The sequence below is a fragment of the Babylonia areolata genome, chromosome 4, assembly GCF_041734735.1.
Source record: "Babylonia areolata isolate BAREFJ2019XMU chromosome 4, ASM4173473v1, whole genome shotgun sequence".
In the NCBI taxonomy this organism is placed as follows: domain Eukaryota; kingdom Metazoa; phylum Mollusca; class Gastropoda; order Neogastropoda; family Buccinidae; genus Babylonia; species Babylonia areolata.
Window position 1 is genome coordinate 22660755 of NC_134879.1, and position 19947 is coordinate 22680701.

At 40.4% G+C, this 19947-nt stretch overlaps 1 protein-coding gene across 18 annotated transcripts in view; it reads right to left on the bottom strand.

Annotated features, from left to right (window-relative positions):
- The window catches only part of LOC143280962 (ryanodine receptor-like), a 224004-nt gene that overhangs the window by 77773 nt on the left and 126284 nt on the right, over positions 1-19947 (bottom strand). For all 18 annotated transcript variants that reach the window (XM_076585792.1, XM_076585799.1, XM_076585793.1 and 15 more), the window contains 8 exons: positions 18329-18452; positions 14814-15054; positions 14026-14147; positions 13132-13242; positions 10412-10493; positions 8856-9012; positions 5933-6014; positions 4647-4673 (listed from right to left, as the gene is read on the bottom strand). In XM_076585792.1, coding sequence (XP_076441907.1) covers positions 4647-4673; positions 5933-6014; positions 8856-9012; positions 10412-10493; positions 13132-13242; positions 14026-14147; positions 14814-15054; positions 18329-18452 — 946 coding nt within the window. The remainder of the gene's footprint in view (positions 1-4646; positions 4674-5932; positions 6015-8855; positions 9013-10411; positions 10494-13131; positions 13243-14025; positions 14148-14813; positions 15055-18328; positions 18453-19947) is intronic.

Here is a 19947-nt window from a genome sequence, read left to right on the forward strand (position 1 = left end):
TGTCGTACCTAATAAACAAATCAAAGAGACCCAAAAAACCAATCTCTAGTAGCTAATAAACAAATCAAAGAGAACCCCCAAATCAATCTCTTGCACCATTAAACAAATCAATGTGACCTCCAAAACCAATCTCTCGTACCTAATAAACAAATCAATGTGACCCCCACAAACCTATCTCTAGCACCTAATAAACAAATCAAAACTACCCCCGATTGATAACAAAATAAAAAAATTTGTAAAAACCACTTTTATTACCATCACCTTCTCATAATCAAATGTGCAACAAAATACATTCAAAATACAAAGTATCAATTGTTCAGCTTATCATTTGCATGTCACCCTCAGTTTCTGACACTTATGTAACAGGTGAATGTACTTGATCACAAAACATTCATTCTTCTCAGTTTGAAAAAAAAAAAAAAACCACCCCCCAAAACAAAACAAAACCAAGAGCTAAGAAGATACCTTCACATTAAAGCATAGATAGTAATCAACACACATTATTTGTAGTTCAATCGCCATTATTTTCTCAATTAAGTTACTTGACGTGTGTCTCATCAACAGACACTGAACACAACACACACTCAACATAACAGAGAATCATCACAAAAAAATGCACAGATTAAATCAAATGACACCCCCCCCCCCCCCCCCCCAACACACACACACACACATACACACACACACACACACACAAAAAAAAAATATATATATATATATATCATACTAAAATGCAGTGTCAGTTGTTTTTGTCATCACAGCACACCACATTCCAGTGGTTATAAAAGAAGGAGTGTTTCAAACCTGAATATTCAATAAATATGGTTCTGACAGAGTAACAATAAAACACGACTGCAAGTGCAAAGTGAAGGCGATAAGGCACAAGTAACGTGCTGCATGTAGGATGCACAGACAAACAATCTAAACATGAGGTGAAATCTTTTTATCAACATGAAGTGATTACAGTGTCACCAGACAGAAAAGGTGCAAGGCCAAAAGCGCTGTTTACTTTTTAAGCTACAAGGATCAACAACAAAATTCTGCTTTCAGCTAGCGACTCTGCTGCATTGAAGATCGTAGTGACAGTCAGAATTTTATCATAGTAGGAACACAAAAATGAACAACTAAGAAAAGATACAAATAACCAACTATGTTGGCTTTCAAAAAAAAGGATAAAGATCCAATATCCTTTTAGGGCCATTTGGGCAGTGAATTTATACTGGTGTGTCCAGGACACTCCTGGTGTCCTCTTTGCCAACCTTCCAATTTGCAACAAAGAAACCTTTAACGGTAATGCCAAATACAACTTTGTAGTACTTTTTATCTTCTCAAACTGAGAATCTTTACTTTAAATATTAGACAGTTTCAGTTTCAAGGGGGTGTTGAAGCAAACAGGATGATCCATATAAGCTACACCACATCTGTTTAAAAAAAAAAAAAAAAAAAAGAATTTTTTTTTTTTTTCAAAGAGAAGATGCTTGGCCACATAAACCCAACATGCGTGTCAGTCCTAGAGTCAGATGTGCATGAAAACAAAATAAATTATACATAATTAAATAAACAAACCCTCCATGAATGGGGCACAAAGCAAGCTTGAGCACAAAAACCAACAAAGCCGCAAAGCTCACAGGCACATAATTCACTTCAGATGTTCAACGCTGCAAGCAAACCAACAGGCCACAAGCAAAGGAAAGAGAGAAGTTAAATCAGACAATAAAGAAGCAAACTATATTCCTGCACGATAACTCTACAACATTTTCTTTGCTGTCTTCACACTGCAAAGAGTATTTCCAAACACTGTTTTTGCAATGTCTGGCTAAGTTGATTGCAACAGTCAGAAATCATCCCACCACACTGTTTTCAAAGCTCTCATCAACAAACAAAATCAATGCAGCATTCACAGAACAATGCTTACACAACGCTGGAAGGAATCTGAGTGCTGAATGGGCAATTTATGTATGTTATCACATGAGCAGAGCTTTGTGCTTCCGCAAGATAAAACAAGAAAGTGCCAGAGAGCCATAAAAGTACATTATCATCAACACTCATCTGAACACACACACACACACACACACACACACACACACAACCACACACCCAACTTACTTCCAAAAGAAACACTAGCATTAACAGTTGTGTGTGCCCATCTTTCTGCCATTCTCAGACAAACACACAATCAATTTTGTTAAACTAATAACACGTAGAGCCAAGTACAAGTACTTCTAAACGTCTTATGAAGTGAAAAGGACTTCATTTTGAGAAAAGTCAAGACTGGAAATTTTTATGTTTCATCAATTCAAGGGTATTAACTCACATGGTTTATTATTTTTAACTGTGAATTCCGACTGATTCTGTGGATATTTTTATGGCAGTTTGGGGCATATTCCAGTAAGTGATGAGGCGTTCACAAATCTTTCTCTGAATAAATATTTAACGGTCTCCTTCTCCAACTTTCCATCACATGTTATCGTGTATTGTTGATTGAATATAGGATTGAACGGGCAGGTCAACAACTTGAAACAAAATGGCGTCGTTCGTGTTTGCGAAGAATATGAGCACGCATTTTGAATGTGTATAAATATGTGTACGCAATTGATTTTTGCCCATGACCTTCAGGGCTGATCTGTAAGTCCACTCGTCGTATTGATTTTAGTAATTTTCCGAAAAAGACCACTTGGGCGAATGAACATAGTGAAAGCCCTGTACACTCAGAGTAAAACACACAAGCTTTTTATGTATTGAGTATAATTTCAAAATGTAATGTTTAAGATGAGAAAGATCAGTTTAAAGCAAATTAAGTCCCCTAGCATTAACTACAGATTAATTTCCCTTTTTTACTATGTGCACCAAAACGTTTGCAAAATAAACATAACTTCCATGCTTAGCAAAAGAAGTTCCTGTTTTAACAAAAAATGATAATAATGACTGCTCCTGTTGTTGTGTCAGAATATCAGATCAAAGTGCCAAGTTTAGAGAATAAAAAAAATATAAATATAACAGTAAATGCAGTTTGCATATAATTTGGCTTCTTTTTTTATTTTTTGTGCCCATCCCAGAGGTGCAATATTGTTTTAAACAAGATGACTGGAAAGAACTGAATTTTTCCTATTTTTATGCCTAATTTGGTGTCAACTGACAAAGTATTTGCAGAGAAAATGGCAATGTTAATGTTTACCACGGACACACACACACACACAAACACAACCGAACACCGGGTTAAAACACAGACTCACTTTGTTTACGCAAGTGAGTCAAAAATGATACACAGCAAACAATATATTTGGCTGAATGACACTCAAAGTTACATGTATATGATTAGACAAAGTGCACCGCACAAAATGAAGATAAACAAAATCCCCTATAAAATCATACTTTTCTATAAATGGACAGCAGCAACAATAACAGCAACCATACGACAAGAGTAATGCACACACACACACACACCTACACACTCCACACATGCACAAATATGCATGTTACACACACACATGCACTTTCACACAAACACACACAAACACAGGCACACGCGTCTGCATAACAAACACACTCACATACACTTTTTAAAAAAGAAGAACAACAAAACACATACATTGCCTCACGTAAAAAAACATCTATGAGTGCCTCTAGCATACAAGCAAGAATACATAAAAGAAAAACAAAAACAAAAACAAACAAAAATAAAAAGACAACAGCAACAACAAAAAGACACTGTCAGAAGAGAGAATAATAAAAAACAAAACAAAAAAAAACTTTTTTTTTTTTTTTTTTAAACCCTCTTTGCATTTACACATTTTACACAGAGAAACTCTTCTGACTATTTGGCTGTGGCTGCAGCAAATGCAAGAGGTTAACTCACTCCAGACGATGGAACGCTATAGCGTTCCTGAATATAAGACGCAGTTCCGGACAGAGTAACGCTATAGCAGTTTTGACAATTAAAATTTTTTCCATGTTTTCCTCATGGGGTAGCATAACAACCACAGCTACACTAGGCATTGCGAACATGTCGAGGACCAATGGAAAGTTTCATTGTGGGATTCCGTAACAGCACACTCGCCGGCAAGCCAATGACTTCGGCACCCCACATAACAAGCTAATCTGCATACGTATCGAAAATGGTGTTGCATGCGATACAAGTGGAAATTTTGGGAGCAATATAGATCATGACAGTGGTTTTTACTGCTGCTGAAGTGATTGAAATGCTTCAAACTGAAGGTTCCGATATCGACGAGGATGATGAAGACTTTGAATAAAGTATCTGCAGTGAAGAAAGCTACCAGCAAGAGGGAAATGACAGTGACTCAAAATTCGGAGGGCAGAGAAGAGGGAGGGAGGTGGGTGTACACACAACAAGAGGAGAGGGGTCAGTGGGTCAAGTACAGCAAGTTTCTTTCAGTTACTTTATGTTTTGTATTTTTTGTGATTTTTTTTATTCTTACCCTAACAAATGGGGCGTTTGTTGGGAAAAGGAGAGGAGAAAACTTTCCGTCCCAAGTGAGTTTAAAAAAAAAAAAAAAAAAAAAAAAGGAATGAAGGAAGGAAAGAAAGCTCAACACTCCACTGCCAGTCTCAAGCACATGCATGCACCAAGCACAGCAAAGCAGGTCAGAAGCCGACAGAGGGAGAGAGGAGGGAGGACACAGTACCTTGCCAGCTCCGCACTGATAGTGTCCCTACAGAAGACAGACAGACACACAGGTCAACACAGGCCCTCAATCACATACCATACACATGGCATCTTTTCAGCGTCGCTCTCACTCCATTCTTTTCTTTCTTTTTTTTTTCTTCTGCCATGAGTCATCCATCAGTCTAGGTCTACTTTTACACTGGTCTGGGTCTAGTTCATGTTTTCAAGTTTAAGCATGCAAAAGTGAGGGTGGTATGAGTCTGAGTGCGTATTCTGCATTTGCATGTCCTTGTTCGTGTGTGTTTATGTTTGTATGTGTGATTTGTGTGAGCGTGTGTGCGTGTTTGTGTATATGTTTGTGAAGCAAAGCCAAGCCATGTGTGTGTGTGTGTGTGTTTGTGTGTGTGTGTGAGTGTGTGCATGTGTGTGTGTGTGTGTGCATGTATGCATGTGTGTGAGTGTGTGTGTGGTGTGTCCAAGCTTGTGTGTGTGCATATGCATAGGCCCACATCATGCATGATGACAAATGTCTGGATCCATGTGAGAATATGCATGTAAGAAAGTGAAACATTTCTGACTTCACACAGTCTTTTTATCTTCGTCTAAAAAACAAAAAAACAAAAAACCCATGTAACTTAGAACCTTGATATTCTTTCATCCTTGCATTTGTCCTTTCAAAACTATTTGCCTTTGTCCTTTACAAAACTATCCACCCTACATCTCCAGCATCCACTCCTCCCACCCACCTCCCCACACCCTCAACAACTATCACCTGTCAAACAGTTATCAACAACGCACACCTGTATACCTTTCTGAGGGAGAAAAAAACATCAACACACACACACACACATCCACAAAACATGTTCAAACAGTTCAGCCTCTGATGAATTAAAACAACATCTGTGGACGACGTGTTTCATTACAACCCAGTGCATATAACATAGAGCCACAAAGAGTAACATTGAAGCTGCTGCAAATAAAAAAAAAAACTTGGACGGGAGCAGCTGACGAGGCAAACTAACATGCTGACAGAGACAGAAGGACAGGACAGGTCCACATGAACGCCAGTGGTTCTGAGCAGATGACTTGGAAGGAAACTGTTCAACAAGTGAGAACAAACAAGGAGAGAAAACATCAGCATCTTATCCCTAAACATTGCCTCTTATCTTGATCCCCAAGCATTCACAAAAAGGCAGACTTTCTAACTCAATGTTGAAATTTAGTGTCTTAATCACAAAAAAGTCTGAATTGTGATGGATTTTTTTTCTGAGATTTCTGACATGAAAACCGTGTGAGTATGTATACCTGTTGGAGAACGCAGAACTGCTGGTGCCGAGAGTGTAGAGAGCGTTCAGGATGCGGTAACAGGCCAGCTGGATGTCGTTCACTGAAACACACATTTCATGATGACTTGAAGTGAAATTCAAGATGAGCTTGTTTGTGTGTTTGCACGCATGCAAGTGCTCTTGTGTGTTTTGAGTCTGACGTGTTATTGTAAAGCACTTTGTGAGGCTTTAAGCACAATATAAATGTATTATTATCATTAGCACCATTATCATTATTATCATTACCATCATTATATTTGCCACCATCATGATCATCATCATCATGAGTGCCTAATGGTAGCTGTCAGAGGCTCTACCCAGGTAGGCAGCCTGTTGTGCAAACGACTCCATGTTTGTAAAGAGCTTAGAGCTTGGTTTTGAATGAGGATAGGTGCTACGCAAGTATCCATATCCATCCATTACTATTATCATTACTGCTATTACTACTACTACTACAATTAAGATCACTGTTTTTCTATTACAGCATTACTACAATCACCACTATCATCATCATTTACATATGGACTTCATCTTCTTCTTCTTCTGCGTTCGTGGGCTTCAACTCCCACGTTCACTTGTACATATGCAAGTGGGCTTTTTACGTGTATGACCGTTTTTACCCCGCCATGTAGGCAGCCATACTCCGCTTTCGGGGGTGTGCATGCTGGGTATGTTCTTGTTTCCATAACCCACCGAACGCTGACATGGATTACAGGATCTTTAACGTGCATATCTGATCTTATGCTTGCGTATACACACGAAGGGGGTTCAGGCACCGGCAGCTCTGCACATATGTTGACCTGGGAGATCGTAAAAATCTCCACCCTTTACCCACCAGGCGCCGTCACCGTGATTCGAACCCGGGACCCTCAGATCGAAAGTCCAACGCTTTAACCATTCACGGCGGCACAAGGCAGCCCTTTTAGTTTTGGCGCGAAGCGGAGGGGAGAGGGATGAACAGCGAGCGAGCGCGAAACGTTGGAAAGGTGATAGCCTGGACAGACAGGCAGGCAGTATATGGGGCAGCGCTCTGGCGCACCACTAACTTCGCGCTATTCTTTGCGGAGCGCATGTTACACGGGCAGTGTGTACAGCTGTGAACAGCTTCGCTGCTGCTGATAAACTGTCAGAAACAGGGTTATGTGCTTTTAAAAAATAATACTCTATGTCAGAATGCAACAAGAAGGGCGCTATGGGTGTGAATGGATGTGTGATTTTCTGACAAATTTAACGATACCAAACATGAGCAGGTTTAATTTCCTACAGGCAGTGTACAAGCAGTCCAAAACTTAGCGAGCACACGAACATTCTGTTCGAACTGAGGAACACACACGGAACGTAGTTCAATTTCAACTCCGTGTTGTGTGTGTACATCGTTTTACTTGGAGATAAAACTTGTATCATGATATACATGCATGTCTCCACGATACAACTGGAAGGAAAATATAGCCGATACATTACCTAGAGGTGGCAGACCGCCCCGGAATTAATATCAGTATTTAACGATCAGCTCCACTGAGAACTGCTGCCAGCCACTTAAGTTTCACACTTCTCTCAACATCACGGGAAGAGAGACGGACAGGCAGACATATATATGCAGGGACAGACATACTGAGAAACAGAGGAACGTGTACGGAGAGAGAAAGGGGAGAGGCACAGAGAGAGAGGGAGAGAGACAGACGCAGAGAGAGAGAGAGAGAGAGACGCACACAGAGAGGGGGGGGAGAGATTTTCGCCGACTAGATGTTTTGCGTGTCAGTATGTGTGCCTTTGCTTGCGACATGCATTTGGTCAGTCTAAAAGATACACCTTGACGATACCATGCTTTTAGTAAACGATCACAATGTAACGTACTGACATGCATTTGTAAGTTCTAAATAATAAAATCCATTCCTACCTGAACTTATAAATCCGTATGAACTCCTTGTTTGTAGTTGGTAATCCACTCAGTTGAAGTGTGACACTGACTAAACTCAAACATTTTTTTTCTTTTCTTGTTTTTTCCTTACAATGTGTGTGTGCGGGAGGGAGGGATTCAGGGTGGAGAAAAGAACAGGGCTGAAAATTTCTTTATTCTTTACTTTTTGATTTGTGCCGTGATTCTCCTGCTTGGGGTACGACTTGCTGAAGCATGGGGGAGACAATAGTCATGTGCTCTTGCATGATGACACGTAGTTTGTCATCTTGTGACTGCATCCCTAATACTTTCTTTTGAGTGAATTGACGACTGCGTGTGTTGCCTCCCCCCCTTGTTCATTTTTTTGTAGCACTTGATACAAATGCATGTGGGATGTTTGCCCTCTTCATCATTCGAAACATCTAGACCGAAAAAACGAAACAGTTCAGAAGAATACTTGGCACAAAGTCTTGCATTCAACCCCTTATCTTTATCTCTTCTGAGAACCCGCTCACCACACACACGACACATATTATCCAAACATCTCAAGTGTTCACTGAAGGTGTGTTGCCCAGTCAGCAATGCTGCCACTACCGCACCAGATTCCATTTTTGTCGGCACTCACACACACACACTTAGGTCAAATAACTGGATGTAACACAAACACTCGGACAGTGTCTGGTAAATCACACAACACACTTAAAGTTCACATTCACTGGAATCATGTACACAAAAATGACAGCAAACAAAAACCGGTGTGCACGAATATGATGAAATGAAAATCACTTAAACAATACACCTTTCTCTGCTGGAAACATAGGCACAAAGAGCGCGGCGCGCGCTCCCCTCCCCCCCCCCCCCTCCCATCCCAGAGGAATCTAGGTCAGCAGCCGTGCTCCTGACCGCTCACTGAACTCTGAAACTAAATAGCTCTGCTGGAAGTTAAGCGGCACAGCCGTGCATTCGGCTATGGCGCCCGTCGACATATGGATAACAGGCCACATACCAATGAGGTCTGTGCCGAAGTGGTTCAGCCCAAAGTGATCGTACAAGGAGCTGAGGACGGGCAGCAGCACCATGTGGACGTAGTTGAGGGAGGTGGCCCCTCTGGAAATGGTGCCCTTCACGTGGCTGAACCGCTCCTTCATCAGGTTCTCCACCACCTGCAGGGAACATCATCATCATCATCATTGTCATTACAGTCATCATTATCATTACTGACAGTTATATATGAAGAAGTTGGCCCCTCTACAGATGGTTCACCACCTGCAGGGAACATCATTCCCATCATTATCTAAAACAAAACATAAGTACAAGATATATTCAGTATGCAAGAAGAATAAAAGTGGAAAAAAAATATCAGGGTTTACCTGAAAAAAACAAAACAAAAAAAAACCAGCCTGGAAGGGTGAGCAGACAGAAGAAAACGGGAGGAGGAGGGGACAAAGAAAGACAGAGATAAACAGGGAGAGAGAGAGAGAGATAGAGGGAGGGAGAGAGAAGTGGGGGGGGGGGGGGGGGCGGGTGAACGATTACGATTATGAATGTGATGAGAAAAGGTGTGACTTTAGAAATCCAGATTTCTTCAAGAATCCTGATTACTTCATCCACTACAGTCCTGATTTCTCTGTTTTTTTCATCCACTACAGTTCTGATTACTTCATCCACAACAGTCCTGATTTCTCTGTTTTTTTCATCCACTACAATCCTGATTTCTTCATCCACAACAGTCCTGATTTCTCTGTTTTTTTCATCCACTACAATCCTGATTTCTTCATCCACAACAGTCCTGATTTCTCTGGTTTTTTCATCCACTACAATCCTGATTACTTCATCCACTACAGTCCTGATTTCTCTGGGTTTTTTCATCCACTACAATCCTGATTACTTCATCCACTACAGTCCTGATTTCTCTGGTTTTTTCATCCACTACAATCCTGATTACTTCATCCACTACAGTCCTGATTTCTCTGGTTTTTTCATCCACTACAATCCTGATTACTTCATCCACAACAGTCCTGATTTCTCTGGTTTTTTCATCCACTACAATCCTGATTTCTTCATCCACAACAGTCCTGATTTCTCTGGTTTTTTCATCCACTACAATCCTGATTACTTCATCCACAACAGTCCTGATTTCTCTGGTTTTTTCATCCACTACAATCCTGATTTCTTCATCCACTACAGTTCTGATTTCTTCATCCACAACGGTTCTGATTTCTCTGGTTTTTTCATCCACTACAATCCTCATTTCTTCATCCACTACAGTTCTGATTTCTTCATCCACAACGGTTCTGATTTCTCTGGTTTTTTCATCCACTACAATCCTCATTTCTTCATCCACTATGATCCAAATTTCTTGATCATCTTCATACACATTATGAATACACAGCACTCTACTTCACTCGCTTTATGAATATAAAACATTTCACAGATAATAAGATGTGGATTTGTTTGCATAAGCAAAAGAAAAAAAAAAGGAAGAGGAAAAAAACAAAAACCCCAAACAAACAACAACAAAAGAAATCCCCCAAGACCACAACACAGGACAGGGGACAGCACCTGGGTCAGGTCATCGGCGGCGTTGTTGAAGAAAGGCAGGAGGGAGGACCGCACCATCTCTGGGCCGTTCTTCACCACAGACCTGCCAACAGCATGCACGATTTATCGTTTTATCTGTTTATCTTCACGACAGACCTGCTAACAGCATGCACGATTTATCGTTTTATTTGTTTGTTTATCTTCACCACAGACCTGCCAACAGCACACACGATTTATCGTTTTATCTGTTTATCTTCACGACAGACCTGCTAACAGCACGCACAATTTATCGTTTTATCTGTTTATCTTCACCACAGACCTGCCAACAGCACGCAGGATTTATCGTTTTATCTGTTTGTTTATCTTCACGACAGACCTGCCAACAGCATGCAGGATTTATCGTTTTATCTGTTTGTTCATCTTCACCACAGACCTGCCAACAGCACGCACAATTTATCGTTTTATCTGTTTGTTCATCTTCACCACAGACCTGCCAACAGCATGCAGGATTTATCGTTTTATCTGTTTGTTCATCTTCACCACAGACCTGCCAACAGCACGCACAATTTATCGTTTTATCTGTTTGTTCATCTTCACCACAGACCTGCCAACAGCACGCACAATTTATCGTTTTATCTGTTTGTTCATCTTCACCACAGACCTGCCAACAGCACGCAGGATTTATCGTTTTATCTGTTTGTTTATCGCAGCAGGCAGGATTTATCGTTTTATCTGTTTGTTCATCTTCACCACAGACCTGCCAACAGTTCGCAGGATTTATCGTTTTATCTGTTTGTTCATCTTCACCACAGACCTGCCAACAGCACGCAGGATTTATCGTTTTATCTGTTTGTTTATCTTCACCACAGACATGCCAACAGCATGCACGATTTATCGTTTTATTTGTTTGTTTATCTTCACCACAGACCTGCCAACAGCACGCACGATTTATCGTTTTATCTGTTTATCTTCACGACAGACCTGCTAACAGCATGCACGATTTATCGTTTTATTTGTTTATCTTCACCACACACCTGCCAACAGTACGCACGATTTATCGTTTTATCTGTTTGTTTATCTTCACCACACACCTGCCAACAGCACGCACGATTTATCGTTTTATCTGTTTGTTCATCTTCACCACAGACCTGCTAACAGCACACAGGATTTATCGTTTTATCTGTTTGTTCATCTTCACCACAGACCTGCCAACAGCACGCAGGATTTATTGTTTTATCTGTTTGTTCATCTTCACCACAGACCTGCCAACAGCACGCACGATTTATCGTTTTATCTGTTTGTTTATCTTCACCACAGACCTGCCAACAGCACGCACGATTTATCGTTTTATCTGTTTGTTTATCTTCACCACAGACCTGCCAACAGCACGCACGATTTATCGTTTTATCTGTTTGTTTATCTTCACCACAGACCTGCCAACAGCACGCACGATTTATCGTTTTATCTGTTTGTTCATCTTCACCACAGACCTGCCAACAGCACGCACGATTTATCGTTTTATCTGTTTGTTCATCTTCACCACAGACCTGCCAACAGCACGCACGATTTATCATTTTACCTGTTTATCACAGCACGCACGATTTATCTTTTTATCTGTTTGTTTATCTTCACCACAGACCTGCCAACAGCACGCACGATTTATCGTTTTATCTGTTTATCTTCACCACAGACCTGCCAACAGCATGCAGGATTTATCATTTTATCTGTTTGTTTATCTAAACAATCTATTCATCAATTCATTCATTAATTCATATCTTTGTTGCTTGTATCCCAGCTGATCTAACAGGGCTGTATCAGGGCTTAAAAACTGTAAATACTGACGATACAGAATTCAAAATATAAATGTAAAAGAAAATAAAGGACAAGTAGTCACATTCATGCACATAAACCACGAGACACGCCTCTGATGCTGACCATTCCACTGTTTTCTCAAGACTGAAAAAAAAAAAAAAATTAATTAAAAAAAAATCCCCTGACCTGGTCAAACATTCACCTTCACACATATACACAACATTATACAAAGTAGGCATTCCAAACAAAACTTGCCAATGGGCACCCCACACATCTTTTACATAAGAAAAAAAAATACAGCAAAGTAACAGAGCCCAGTCATCAAGCCCAGTAAAAGACAAAACATGTTCAAGGTTTTCTAGAAAAAAAAATGTATGTGAATTGACTAGCAAGGCAGAAAATAAGAAAGGAAGAGATGAGAGAAATAAAAAAGAAAGACTAGAAATAAAGAGAACAATAGAAATGAGGAAATTTCTAGCACAGTATTTCCAGAAGGCCGGGATACTATCTCTATACTTAAAAAGCCCCTGACATCCCCATGTGGCACAGAAAAATCACCAACCACAATAAGTTTCAGTTTCACAAGAAGGTGTCGCTGCGTTCAGGCAAATCCATATGAGTTACACAACATCTGCTTTGCAGATGCCTGACCAGCAGCATTCCCTGGCCATACTGATACAGAAGAAAAAAGAAAATATATTGAAATCAACCAGTTTTTTTTATCCAGACTGTAGAAGTTGGTTCCCTTCGTTTGCGATCTGTGCATATGTAGGAACATGTATACCATTCTAATTAGAAGAATTTTGACGCAAGGGCATTGCTAGGGTGCAGGGCTGGATGAATCATTATCATGAAATATTTCTATCATTTTATCACTATCAATATGATTATGATGAGAGTCTCATGGCCAGCTGACGGACACCACTGACCTGAAGTCCACGGCCTGCACCAGCATGCGCAGACACCTGACAGAGATGTTGACATCATGGCCAAAGGCAGTGATCTTCATGCGCAGCGTCTGTGCCAGCTTGCAGAACAGGCTGAAAATGTAGGGGCGAGGGAAGGGGTCAGGTCAGCGTGAATCCTGATTCATCACTACATTTGTTCACATCATTCCAGGCATACGCTCCCCCCCCCCACCCCCAATGAATGTAGTTTTATCATTCATTTAGAGTTTGTATCAAAACAACAAAGGCACTCTAGTTTTATCATTCACTGATTAAGTTTGTATTAAACAATTAAAGCACTCTAGCTTTTTCATTCAGTGATTAAGTTTGTGTTAAACAATCAAGACACTCAAGCTTTATCATTCATTGATTAAGTTTTTATTAAACAATTGAAGCAATCTAGCTTTTTTCATTCAGTGATTAAGTTTTTATTAAACAATTGAAGCACTCTAGCTTTTTCATTCAGTGATTAAGTTTGTATTAAACAATCAAGACACTCAAGCTTTATCATTCAGTGATTAAGTTTGTATTAAACAATCAAGACACTCAAGCTTTATCATTCAGTGATTAAGTTTGTATTAAACAATCAAGACACTCAAGCTTTATCATTCAGTGATTAAGTTTGTATCAAATAATGAAGGCACTCCTGCTCTGTCATATTACCACACAGATTGAGAATCTGTCATTTTCACATAGTCTGTGAGTCTCTCCTTTATTTATCCACACTGGGAACTAACAAATCTAAAGCTGTGATGTGTTTGAATCATGCTATGTAAAAGCTTGTCTCTATTTTGCTGTTTCTTTCTCCTTGGCACTTTTGTGTGCATGTATATACTGTGTACATGTATGTATTAATACACATGCAGCTTGCTTCACCTGGCTGCCATCTCCTTTTCCTTGATGGAAGCCATTCCAGACGAGCTCTGCGGAGAGTTGGGAGGTGCTATGAAGTATCCTCTGTGGGCGTGGAAGTATTTCTCCACAAAAGGCAGCACAACCTGCCACACAGCCATGGACATACACATAGGTTCATTCATCCTCAACTTGATCACTTCAACACAGCAACAGAAAAGAAAAAGGAACAAAAAAAAACAAAACAAACAAACTAATACACACACAAAAAAACCCCAGAAACTGCATGCACAAGAATATCATTCTCAATATGACGCTCAATATACTTTCCTGATCTGATGGTCATAGTCGGACACAGCTGACTATCATATGTGTATTTCCTTAAACATTTATTCTGAAATAAGGAGTATGCACAACTTCAGCACTATATATCCTGAAAACGGAGAATGAATACCTACATGGCAGGGGTAAATACGGTCATACACATCAAAGCCCACTCGTGTATAGGAGTTTATGTGGGAGTTGCAGTCCAAAAACATTTGGAAAAAAAAACAAAAACAAAAAAAACAACACATCATCACTATTTAGAAAAAGTGTAGTCCCAGAATATTGGGAGCTTGCGTCATTTCAGTATTATATTATTATCACTGCTACTATTATTATAAAGGAAAAACGTAGTCCCAAAGCACTCCGCAGTACAAAGCGTCCACACCCTGTGCCCATTATCACTGCTACTATTATTATAAAGAAAAAACGTAGTCCCAAAGCACTCCGCAGTACAAAGCGTCCACACCCTGTGCCCCCACACCCACCTTGCCGAAGAACTTGACGTCCTCGGTGGCCGTGGAGTAGCTCTCGCGGCGGGAGAAGCGTGAGGAGGGCCGCATCTGGCGCATGTTGAGGGCGGCATTGTCCAGATACTCCAGCAGCTTCTCCAGCAGGCTGTAGGCAAAGCGCCGCTCTGTGGCCGACACCCCCACCCCACTATCCGCCTCAGACTCGCGGCTCCCTCTGGAATTAGATTCACGCCGGCGCTCCAGTCCCATGTCCCCACTGACACGGGAGGGTGGGTGGTGGGGAAGTTGACGACAATGAAGAGGAAGGTGCAGAGTGGACGTCCATTGCCCAGAGTGGAGAAAATCCCACGTGCGCCAGTCATGCATGGCAAACCAAACCACAGTAGCAAGGCAACCAAGGACGTGAAGATACATAGGAAAAAAGAGAAAACAGAAACAAAACCACCGAATGTCAACATAATGTTCACTGTAACCAGATAACGTGTACAATACCCATCACAAGAAAAATATGTTTAAAAAAAAAAAAAGTTCCATGCATAAAAAATATGAAAAAGAAAACTCATTTACAACACCTGGAGAAAGACATACTGAATTAAAAGAAAATAAAAACAACAGTCAATATATTGGAACATTCATAACATACTTGACAACATTTGGGAAACTGTCTTTTTTGAGTTACAGAGCACACCACTCTTACAGCTTTAGCTCTCAATGTAAAATATGCTTTTGATGCTTTTGGAAAAAAAAAAGCACTTGCCACAACCACAATATCAATATGAGTACAATCGTCATTAACTCTTTCACCACCACAGGCATCTTACGTCTACTAGATAGTACACCACCACAGGTGACTTTAGTCCACATGGACAGGTCATGTTAAAAGGACCATTTTTCACACTGTAACAAAGCTTTACAGCTGCAGCCAGTTTTCCACCAGTAGAACAATGACTGACCTTTGCCCCATGACTGAATTTGAAGAGAACAAGGCTATTGTGATGTTCTGACATGAACCGAAGCCTGTGACTGAGATCATCGTATCTAAATTATTTGGTGCTGGGGAGTGTTTTTTTACAAAGAAACGTGGAGGTGAAAGAGTTAAAGGCTGTCACATAACTGTGATAACAAAAATTGAGCTTACTGCTCAGGATATCAGTCACCATTCTTTTACAAATACTACTACTAATAATGAATATATAGACTCCCTATCTCTGGAGAACCCAGACTCCGGACTTCTTCCTCTCTGGGAACTGCATTACTTTTGCTCAGCAAAATCAATTACAGCACATGACTGTGTAAGAAAAGTAGTCAATGCACTTCAAAGTCATTCCAGACTGATGTTATTTCACCAAGGTTCAAAGTAAAGGGCTGAATTCAACTGCTGGGAGTCACAGTAGTGGTGTGTGAGGTAATCCCAGACAATGTACATACTGACCAGAATTCACATATTTCACACAACTCTAGGCACAGTATATACTGATTAAATGATCATACACAACATAAGGTAATCCCAGAGAAAGCATACATAAGGAAATACAAATACATCCAGAAAAGTAAGCCCAGACATATTATACAAATATGAAAATGTAAATACTCATTTAACTTATTCATGAAACAAATGAAATTTGTATACTTAATAGGTTAGTATTTCTATAAAACTTACATACTGTGTATGTATGTGTCTGTATTAGGACTTGTATGATGACATAATATGTGGAGACCACCAATTCTTTGACAACATTCACACGCACACGCACACACACTCATACATCAGGCATTTGCATGCACAAGCATATGTACACAAACACACACACACATCCATGCATGTGCACAATTATACATGTAGAGGTGCACACACACACACACACACACACACACACGTACACACACACACACATGTACACACACTTGCACACATATAAACGCACGCACGTATGCACATACACACACACACACACACATATATATATATATACACACAGGACAAACAGGAAATGAAGTAAACTAACATAAGCATTGTACTTAACAAGGTAGAGCAAAAATCTGTCCATGCAAAAGAGGACATAAAAAGGAACAAGGGCAAAGGATATCTAACAGATCTGAACAAATACCATATAAATAAATGATACAATATCCATGAAGCTTTATGGCCCATCACCATGCAACAGTCTATTTCGACCACCACTCCAGGGAAGCAGCATAAGCTCCACAACACGATTCTGTTCTTTTTATAGTTATCATTGTGAATATTGTCATGTGATATCAAGACGGTTCATTTTCCTAAGTCATGAGGATTGTAAAATAATGTAATGTGACAAAAAGGCAATGTTTCACTTTTGTAAGTCATGAGGATTGTAAAATAATGTAATGTGACAAAAAGGCAATGTTTCACTTTTGTAAGTCATGAGGATTGTAAAATAATGTAATGTGACAAAAAGGCAATGTTTCACTTTTGTAAGTCATGAGGATTGTAAAATAATGTAATGTGACAAAAAGGCAATGTTTCACTTTTGTAAGTCATGAGGATTGTAAAATAATGTAATGTGACAAAAAGGCAATGTTTCACTTTCGTAAGTCATGGGGATAGTAAAATAATGGGATATGATAATAAAGCAATTTTTCATTTTTGTTGCCATGAGGATTGTACATACTGTAATATGATAAGGCAATGATTCATCTGTGTAAGTCTGATAACACGGCAATGATGTGTGTTACGTTATGATGATTTTTTTTAAAAATGTGATGCAATAACAAGACAATTCATTTTTAGTAAGTTATGAGAATTGTAAATAATGTGATGTAATACTGAGACAACGATTCCTGCGTAAAAACTGAAGAATATGGTATAAACTGTTTTAAAGTTGACATCACAATAATACATATTGCCAATGTGGCACTACATCTGCTGTCACACATCACCAGCTGGCTGTAAGTTTTCAATCCTATCAGACAGCTTTACATCACAGCCGTACTGTTCCCACCCAAAATGCTGCTCCCATCCAGGTGGTGTGTTTTTGCTTTTTTCACTTCCCTGTGTGTGAGAGTGTGTGTGTGTGTGTGTGTGTGTGTGTGTGTGTGTGTGTGTGTGGTAATAGCAATATTTCTATTCATTTAATGTCTTTTCACACAATGTGATATTAGACAAACTGAGCAAGTAACTGTGAGCGTGTATGTGCTTACGCACAGGAATGAATATGTCCTTTGTACAGGTTCATTCTGCTGCCTTCTTCTCTTTGTCCTTTATCTTGCAAGGAAGACACATTCCACAAATCAAAACCTGTAAACAACTGATCAACTCAGCTTTTTCTCCACACTTTGATTCATCTTTGCCTGCAACAACCAGAATAAATTGTGGATATATATGTAAATAAACCGAATGCCATGTTTGCTCAGGACATGGACAATTCACAATTCAGATCTTGTGAACAGCTGATGAATTAAGTCACATTTCTAAACACTCCATGATTCCTCTTTGCCTGCATGACCACAATACATCTTTGTGCCATGTTTGCTGAGGGCCGGGGCCACGTCACCTGGAGATCCTGAAGCCCAGGAACTGGAGGAACCTCAGCAGCTCCTGGGCGTGTTCCCGGGTCTTCTTGCGCTCCCTGTCCGTCAGGATGTCGTAGGGCACCAGCTGTGGGTGCACCCCTCCACCTGCACACAGTGAACAATCCACCCTGTACCTGCCGAACACTGTACACAGTGTGCAATCCACCCTTCACGTACTGAACACTGTACACAGTGTGCAATCCACCCTTCACGTACTGAACACTGTACTCAGTGTGCAATTCATCCTGTTCAATCCACCCTGTACCTGCTGGAAACTGTACACTGTGTGCAATCCACCCTGTTCCTGCTTGAAACTGTACACAGTGTGCAATCCACCCTGTTCAATCTACCCTGTACCTGCTGGAAAGTGTGCAATCCACCCTGTCCCTGCTTGAAACTGTACACAGTGTGCAATCCACCCTGTACCTGCTGAACACTGTACACAGTGTGCAATCCACCCTGTTCCTGCTTGAAACTGTACATAGTGTGCAATCCACCCTGTACCTACTGAACACTGTACACAGTGTACAATCTACCCTGTTCAATCCACCCTGTACCTACTGAACACTGTACACAGTGTGCAATCTATCCTGTTCAATCCACCCTGTACCTACTGAACACTGTACACAGTGTGCAATCTATCCTGTTCAATCCACCCTGTACCTACTGAACACTGTACACAGTGTGCAATCTATCCTGTTCAATCCACCCTGTACCTGCTGAACACTGTACACAGTGTGCAATCCACCCTGTTCAATCCACCCTGTACCTGCTGAACACTGTACACAGTGTGCAATCCACCCTGTTCAATCCACCCTGTACCTACTGAACACTGTACACAGTGTGCAATCTATCCTGTTCAATCCACCCTGTACCTACTGAACACTGTACACACCCTGTACCTACTGAACACTGTACACAGTATGCAATCCACCCTGTTCAATCCACCCTGTACCTACTGAACACAGTACACAGTATGCAATCCACCCTGTTCAATCCACCCTGTACCTGCTGAACACAGTACACAGTGTGCAATCCACCCTGTACTGTAGAAATCGGGCTATTGGGCACATCGTTATATAAGCCACATCCCCCCCCCCCTTTTTTTTTTTATTATTGGGAATTTATTTACAAAAAAAGCTGTAGTGGTTTATAAGCTGCAAATGTTACACACACACACACACACAAGAAAGTGCAAAAATGTCTTAAAATTAGCCACGGAAAGGGAGAAATTCAACAGATCGGCTTCAGTTTGAAAGCTGCATCGTAAGAACTGAGTCATTTATCCAGCATGATGGAAGTTGTCTAAGCAAGGGCGATCAACTGAATGTTTCCTGTGCATAGTGGCCACATGTAAATTCAGAGGGGAAAAACATGACCAGTTAATACCAGGACACTTTTACAGTGAGTTTTGAATTCATGAAGAGTCAAAACCAGTTTTGAAACCTAATGTGACCAACAGCAACACTTGATTGGAACTGAACCTGTCATCAGGAAAACCTGCAACATTGGAAAAATCCACAAAGAAGCTGTGTAGCTATTTTAGGAACAGGGGGGTCACAGTTGTGTGGAAAAGTTGCAGCTAACAGTCCAAATTTTA